Source organism: Danio rerio, chromosome 1 (assembly GCF_049306965.1).
Source record: "Danio rerio strain Tuebingen ecotype United States chromosome 1, GRCz12tu, whole genome shotgun sequence".
NCBI classification, from domain to species: Eukaryota; Metazoa; Chordata; class Actinopteri; order Cypriniformes; family Danionidae; genus Danio; species Danio rerio.
In genome coordinates, this window is record NC_133176.1 from 48,945,852 (window position 1) to 48,953,865 (window position 8,014).

At 36.3% G+C, this 8,014-nt stretch overlaps 1 protein-coding gene across 2 annotated transcripts; it reads left to right on the forward strand.

Moving 5' to 3' along the window:
- Nucleotides 1–328: 328 nt before the first annotated feature.
- trappc5 (trafficking protein particle complex subunit 5) lies at nucleotides 329–6,023 on the forward strand. 2 transcript variants are annotated; one of them, XM_005160036.5, is made up of 3 exons: nucleotides 329–554; nucleotides 622–948; nucleotides 5,187–6,023. In XM_005160036.5, the coding sequence occupies exons 2-3, from the start codon at nucleotides 679–681 to the stop codon at nucleotides 5,481–5,483; spliced, it is 567 nt and encodes a 188-aa protein (XP_005160093.1). In that variant the 5' UTR covers nucleotides 329–554; nucleotides 622–678; the 3' UTR covers nucleotides 5,484–6,023.
- Nucleotides 6,024–8,014: the final 1,991 nt, after the last annotated feature.

The following is an 8,014-nucleotide window of genomic DNA, read 5'->3' on the forward strand; positions in this document are numbered from 1 at the left end:
TAAGCAGCCAGTTAACTTGCTTATTGGTAAAACCGCCCCTGCATATGTTAAGGCTGTTTATGAATCTGAACTTACTTGATCTATCAATGAACTTACAATGAAGTTACCAAACATTAATAATACAATTATTAATTAATGACATTATTATTATTATTATTATTTTTTAAAATGGTAATTCATTAATCTAAAAATTATATTTATGTTAATTAATTGCATCAACTAACTCAAAATAAGCATGAAACGTTATTTTTAAACTTTCATACAAGACTTTTATATTGAAAAATATGTTGTCGCTAGGCTAAAGTGTGGGTTTACTAATCGTGGCTTCACGCATCCGGAACTGAAACCCAAAACATCAGGTAACGTTATGCTTTAATCGGTAATGTAATGTGCTATTGCTACCATACCTGCTGTATCACATCATATGATTTCCATACAGAATGTTACACGTTAAGCTAATAATAGTAAGCACGTATAAGTATATTCACAGAACCCCATAATGCAACGACACGATAAGCTTAATGAATGACTCTCTGGGTGGACTGACAGTTCAGGTTTGTACACTGTTTTCTGAAAACAATAATATACTAATTAAAAGTCAAAGCTATATTTGTATTGCAGGTCTCAGGCACCTTCATTCTTGAATTCGGATTGTGATTCGTATCTGGAGTGCACGGAATGGAGGTCCGCTTCACGCGAGGCAAATCGGCGATCCTGGAGCGCTCCCTGACGCGGCCAAAGACGGAGGTGAGCGTGAGTGCGTTCGCCCTGCTGTTCTCCGAGATGGTGCAGTACTGCCAGAGCCGAGTCTACTCCGTGTCCGAGCTCCAGGCCCGACTGGCAGACATGGGCCAAGGTGTCGGAGCCAGCCTGCTGGATGTGCTTGTGATGAGGGAGAAAAACGGGAAGAGGGAAACCAAAGTATTAAACATACTTCTCTTCATTAAGGTATTATATCTTTGTAAATTGTTGACAGATTGTCTGTTGTTCTCCCTGAACGACGTCAAAATTATATATATATATATATATATATATATATATATATATATATATATATATATATATATATATATATATATAGCTTTCTCTGATCTATATCTTAAATATTAATGATTAAAAATGTATAACGTAAATATAATATACACGCCCCCACCACTTACCCCCCCCCCCCAAATGGTTCATACCATTGATATATACACTAGGTATCACATAGGGACCCTGAGCATGCGTCAATATCGCCGGCACATTTGTACAGTGCTCCCTGGACAAAAGTCATTCAGTAACACTAGTCAAGACAGTGTTACTACTTACTGCATTCACCATAAGGCAAAGCAGCACCAACTCACACTAAACACCCTGCTTATGCTAGTTCTGTTGAATAAAATCAGCAAACAATGCAAAAGAAATATGACAACGAGATGCTGCGCTGCCAGAAACTTGTATTATTGTCTGCTAGTGAAGGAGTCGTTCATAGCGGAGATTCATTCACAAACGAATCGCTCTCTCCGTCAGAATGAGAAGTGAAAGCAGGAGAGGAGGTGTGTTTCAGGACAGGGATTAGATCAAATTTAACAGGAAGGGCGGATAGTACATTCCATGCACACAAACACAAGCTTTTTGTCAGGTATGCCCAATCACTTATCCGTTAATGTAGAAAAGTGTAAAATTATAAAGATGTAAAATTATAATTCTAGTAATAAAAAAAAAACTACTGACCTCCGGGAAAACGCCCGATCATAGATATATGTGTATATCTCTGGCTATGGATTGCCACAGTCCTCCACTGTAGCTTGATCCCGCATTCATTTCAAAGGAGCGCTACCCTGTACTAAAATGGCGGCTCCATTGACACATTTTTTCCAATAGACAACAGCAGGGTAGGCGACATCTAATGTATAGATCTATGGGTTCATAACATTGTGAATGCATAATTGCGCCAATCAATGCTTGGAAAAATATAATTCAACAGTCTGAAACTGGCAGTTCTAGAGCCCCGATATACATCTTAAGTAATCACAAAACACGTTTCTTGTGAAACGTGTTTCTTGTGTGTTTATATCTGCATGTGTCCTAAAAAACACATAATCATACCTGTCAGCATTGGGATGTGAAAATAAGGGATACCATAATAAGCCCACCATAACAAGGGACCCCCCCCCCCCCCAACAAAAATACCCAAATTACTAAATATGTTCTTTTGAGGCTGTTTTATTGTAAATAAACAGTTAAACGGTCAGTAATATGTTTTATTATTATTATTTACAAAAGAAAAAATAAATAGTATACATTAGCAGCAAATAAATTAGCAAAGAGTTCAGCTTATTTAAATGAATAGCTACTATAAAGAAATAGAAATAAGTTATCAAATCTCATTAATCTTTTCTTCACTGTATAACTTTCACACTTTGATTAAAGAACACAGAATGACTCCCATTTATTTGGATTTTTTGTTTGATTACAATAAATAACAGGGATCACTTTAAAAATGCACACATCTAATGTTATAATGAAAGCATTCGATATACAGCATGGGCCATTTATACGGATACACCTTAATAAAATGAGAATGGTTGGTGATATTAATGTCCTATTTATGGCACATTAGTTTATGTGAGGAGGCTTGTAAATAACTTTTGAAATAATAAAGTTATGTTAAAACCAAGCACACCATTGTTTTTGTTGTATTCGTATTAACGGAAGTTCGTTCTCTGCGTTCTTAGAAATGGGAAACAGCCAGAGTTGTGACAATGGAAGTTCAAAATGTTGTTCAAAATGTTCATGTAGGCGCAAATAGTTCCAGGATCTGCTTCGCCGTTCATTTAAACGATGTTAGATAACATTAAAACATACACAGTTATATTTTCAGAAAATGCATACCTTTCAAAAGTGAAAAACCAGTTGTCTTTAGCAGAAGCTGTAAGTGTCAACTTCCAGGAACTATTGAGAGGCTCCATGACTGGAGTCGATAGAGTTGTCGCAACTCTCTTTCTCTCTACCTCTCTGGCTCTGGTCTCACCCTCTCTCTTCATGTGTCAGTTGAGATTACGGCAAACATCCAATAAAAAATGCACATTTCAAAACACCTCATGGGACTTTTAGGTGATGTTTCACCTCAAAACTGTACATTTGCTGTTAAAGGTGAGTTTGCGCAAAAGATTAAGTTCTGCTATTAGTTACTCGCCCCCTTTCGTTCCAATGCCCTGAGACCTTTGTTCATCTCCTGAACACAAGTAAAGAATTTAAAGCTCACTGACCCTTCATAGACCACAACATCCCGAGACGTTCAAAGTCCAATAAAGGAACCAAAATCTGTCAGAACATTCCATCTGAATTCAGTGGTTCAACTCTTATCATATGTAACTCCAAGAACACGTTTGTGCTTCAAAAAAACCTGTAAAATATTTGCTTTTGTCTGCTCTCCCATGTCATGTGAGGGTGTGCGTTTACTACGGACAATCCAATGTGTTGCCATTAGGGTTAACATACATCCTTATCTGACTCAGAAGTTACTTTTACAGTGTTTGATGCACAGAAGTGTTCTTGGCGCTTCGTATGATTATAGTTGAAGCACTGAAGTCAAAATGAATGTATTGCCAAATTTTTGGAACTTTGAATGTCTTGCTGTCTCTGGAGGATGAGGGAGCTTCCAGATTTCATCTAAAATATCTTAAATAGGGTATATGCAGAGCTAGTGTTTCTTCCTATACCGATAAACTTGGGTGAATGGTTAATGTGACTTTTTTTCATTGTATACGGTTTCCTTTACAGCATTGATGTTGTTATGTCATTAAAGTACAATCAGTTAAATAGACTTTGCCATTCATTTAGTTGCTCCAGCGTAAAACAAGACAAAAAGCCATTTACTCGTACCTGTCAGGATCGACAGGCTAGTGCAGAAACTCTGTTGAATATACTGGTGTAAAATAAATGCTCATATTTTAAAGACATAGCAGGTATGCAGTGCTTCTTGTACAATCTGAGAACCATTTTATATCAGATATCTATCAGGCAGTGGAAATAGCTGATTTAAAAAAAACAGACCCTAAATGCTCCGCTTTTGTAGTAGAAAACAGTTTGCCAGAAGCAAATTAACAATAAACAAATTAAAAGTCCTTCCGCATATACCCTATTGCGTTTCAAAGATGAATGAAACTCTCAAAGTTTGGGAACAACAGTAATTTATAACAGAATTTTCATTTTTGGGTGAACTAACCCTTAATGCTTCTTATCCGGTAAAGATGTAGGTGAATTTGTTCCTTTGGTAGAACATCAAAGAATTTTGGCTGAAACACGGTCCCTAAATATACATATGATTCAACTCAACTGTGCTTTGAAAGTCAAAAAGAGCATATATATAGGCAAAATGAATACATGTGGCTCTCATTGAGGATTGTATAAGAAACATGTTGTTCATTATATATAAGTAATATATCATTTTATTTATAATTTTTTTATACTGTCAACTTTACTTTTTTACTTTACGTAATTTTAATGGTTTATTTTATAAGCCGTCACAAATCACTATTTTTTTGTTGAAAACACTTACCGGCCACTTTATTAGGTACACCTTACTGGTACCGTGTTGGCCCCCCTTTTGCTTTCAGAGCTGCTGATTCAACAAGGTACTGGAAATAGCCCTCAGAGATTTTAATCTATATTGACATGATTTGTCAGTTGCACATCCATGATGCGAATCTCCCGTTCCACCACATCCCAAAGGTGCTCTATTGGATTGAGATTTTGTGACTGTGGAGGCCATTTGAATACAGTGAACTCATTGTCATGTTAAGGAAACCAGTCTGAGATGATTCACGCTTTATGACTTGGTAGTTTCCAGTTCTTAGACTACAGAAGTGGCACCTGGTTTGGTCTTCTGCTGCTGTAGCCCATCTGCCTCAAGGTTGAACATGTTGTGTGTTCAGAGATTCTTTTCTGCATACCTCAGTTGTAACAAGTGGTTGTTTGAGTTACTGTAGCCGTTCTATCAGCTTAGACCAGTCTGGCCATTCTCCTCTGCCATCAACAAGACACTTTATATATAGTTGGACAAATGTACCTAATAAAGTGGCCGGTTAGTGTATATCTCTAGTTATGTGAGAGGAACCTAATCATTTTTGGGCGAACTATACCTTTAAATTTAAAGGCCTGTAGTTTTAACGATCTTGTTTTTATCTTCTTTTTTATAGGTGAATGTATGGAAAGCTTTGTTCGGCAAGGAGGCAGACAAACTAGAACAAGCCAACGACGATGACAAAACGTACTACATCATTGAGAAGGAGCCATTGATCAACGCTTACATTTCAGTTCCTAAAGAAAATAGCACTTTAAACTGCGCAGCCTTCACCGGTGGCATTGTGGAGGCTATTTTAACCCACAGCGGCTTCCCGGCCAAAGTCACTGTCCACTGGCATAAGGGAACCACACTGATGATCAAGTTTGATGAGTCAGTCATCGCTCGTGACAAAGCTCTTGATGGCAGATAGATTTCTTTTGTTTATTTTTGCTCTTGAGTATGGAGTCAGATTGAGTTTATAGTGTTTTGCCCATTTTCTTTTAATTACAAATTTACTGCAGCATTCACTTCATCCAGTGTAAAATGATGTGTTTTACTGATACACTAATGCAGTGAAGGATGAAATTAGTTAATTTACTATAAAAATACATGAATTATTTGTAATAAAACAGAAGTCCATATTGAATTTATTACATTTGCATCCCAATTCAAGTATCAATGGAGTCACTTCACTGATATTGTGTGAAAACAAATTACTCAAAACACCTTTAACTTCTCCAGTATGTTTCAAACTGTGGAAATGTGTAATATGGCATACAAAAAAACTTTGTGTTTCTGAACTAGAAAAGATTCATAAACTCAAGTGTAGTAGCTGAGAAGTTATAATCATTGTATTTTCAAAGATGATTGTATTTATGTGTATATGTTTCATGTGTTCATATGTTCTTTAAGTTTCTTTTTCATACTAAAATCAAAATATAATAAAGTCTTTGTAAACCGAAAGGAAAAACTGTCTCAAAAATGATTTATGCAACCATAGATTCTGTCCAAATACTATACTGCCTGACAAAGTCTTGTGCCTATCCAAGTTTTAGGAGCAAAAAATAATAACTTGACTTCTAGATGATCATTTGGTATCAGAAGTGGCTTATATGATCTTAGATGATGCAGATCTCTTGCACGCCTCCATACTGAATGTAACCCCTAACCATGATTTTTCCTTCTCCAAACTTGACTGATTTCAGTGAGAATCTTGGGTCCATGCAGGTTCCAATATATCTTCTGCTTTATTTGTTATGATTGGGATGCAGTTCAACAGATGATTCATCAGAAAAAAATCTTTCTGCCACTTTTCCAAATGATCAACTAGAAGTCAAGTTATTATTTGTAGCTCTGACAACTTGGATAAGGACAAGACTTTTGTCAGGTAGTGTATATCAAAATCACATCAAAAAGAGCTTTATTGCCAGGTATGTTCACACACATGAGGTATTTGTTTTCGTGACAGAGCTTCTACAGTGCAACAGAATTACAGAGACAGGACAATAAACAGATAATAAATATAAACTAATTATACAACTATAATTGTTAAACTATAATTGTTTAACAATTAAACAATTAATTTTTAAAACTTTAATGCACTGATTATTAATATTATTATTAATAATATAACAAAATGTTTTGATGACCTCAGCCTCTAATACTAGATTGCAAGAGTTTTACTGCAACAATGAGTGAATGGTGTGGAAATGTGTCAGGAACTGGATTTAGCAGTAGTGTGTAAACAAGTGTACGACTTTTGGTAGTTCTTGTGACTTGATGTTCTTGGAAATGGAGTCATGTTGTAAAGATCATCATCCATTTCTCAATTTAGTCATGAGTTTACCTTCACACTAATTCTGAGATGAAACTGAGCAAAATGTCAGGAGCAAGAAATAATGGCTAAAGTTATATAACACAGTTAATTATTTACTGACTATATAAGTTACGTATGTGAGTCTATGATGCAAAAGGGGTTTTGAGCAAACTAAACAATATGTATTACCTGACAAAAGTCTTGTTGCTTATCCAAGTTTTAGAAACAACAAATAATTACTTGACTTCTAGTTGACTATTTGGTATCAGAAGTGGCTTATATGAAAGGCAAATGCCTCTAGATTACACTTATTTTACCCAAATAAAATCTGATTATGCCTTGATTTTTAATGATTTAATTAGGGCAGTAAGGTCTGACTTTGCTCAGACAAAAGTTTTGTCACTTAACAGAAATAATGTACAGTATAGAATATAAAGTCATGCTGCAGTGGAAAAAGAGTTAATATTGAGTATGACTCCCATGAGCTTGGAGGACTGAATCCATACATCTCTACAATGATTTATAAATTATTAATAAAGTCATCTGGAATGGAAAAGAAAGTGTTCTTGCAGGACTCCCAGAGTTCATCAAAAGTTTTTGAATTCATCTTCATGACTCCTCCTCCATCTTACCCCAGACATGCTCAATATTGTTTATGTCTGGTGGCTGGGCTGGCCAATCCTGGAGCACCTTGACCTTCTTTGCTTTCAGGAACTCTGATGTGGAGGCTGAAGTAGGAGCGCTATCCTGCTGAAGAATTTGCCCTCTCCTGTGGTTTGTAATGTAATGGGGAGCCTGTAACTCAGGCTGTTGATGTTGTGTCCACTCTGCAGATCTCTCACATGCCCCCATACTGAATGTAACCCCAACCCATGATTTTTCCTTCACTAAACTTGATTTCTGTAATAATTCTGGGTCCATGCGGGTTCCAAAAGGTCCTCTGCAGTATTTGTGATGGTGGGATGCAGATGATTCATCGGAGAAATCTCTTCGTTTAACAGAAGGGAACTCAAACAGGTTTAGAATAAGTAGCGGGAGGTTAAAGGAGTACAGGATTTTCATTTTTGAGTGAACTATCCCTTTAATGGACTGAATGTGTGCATGTCGTAAATTGTAATCATACAACATTCCCAGTGTCAGTGTTT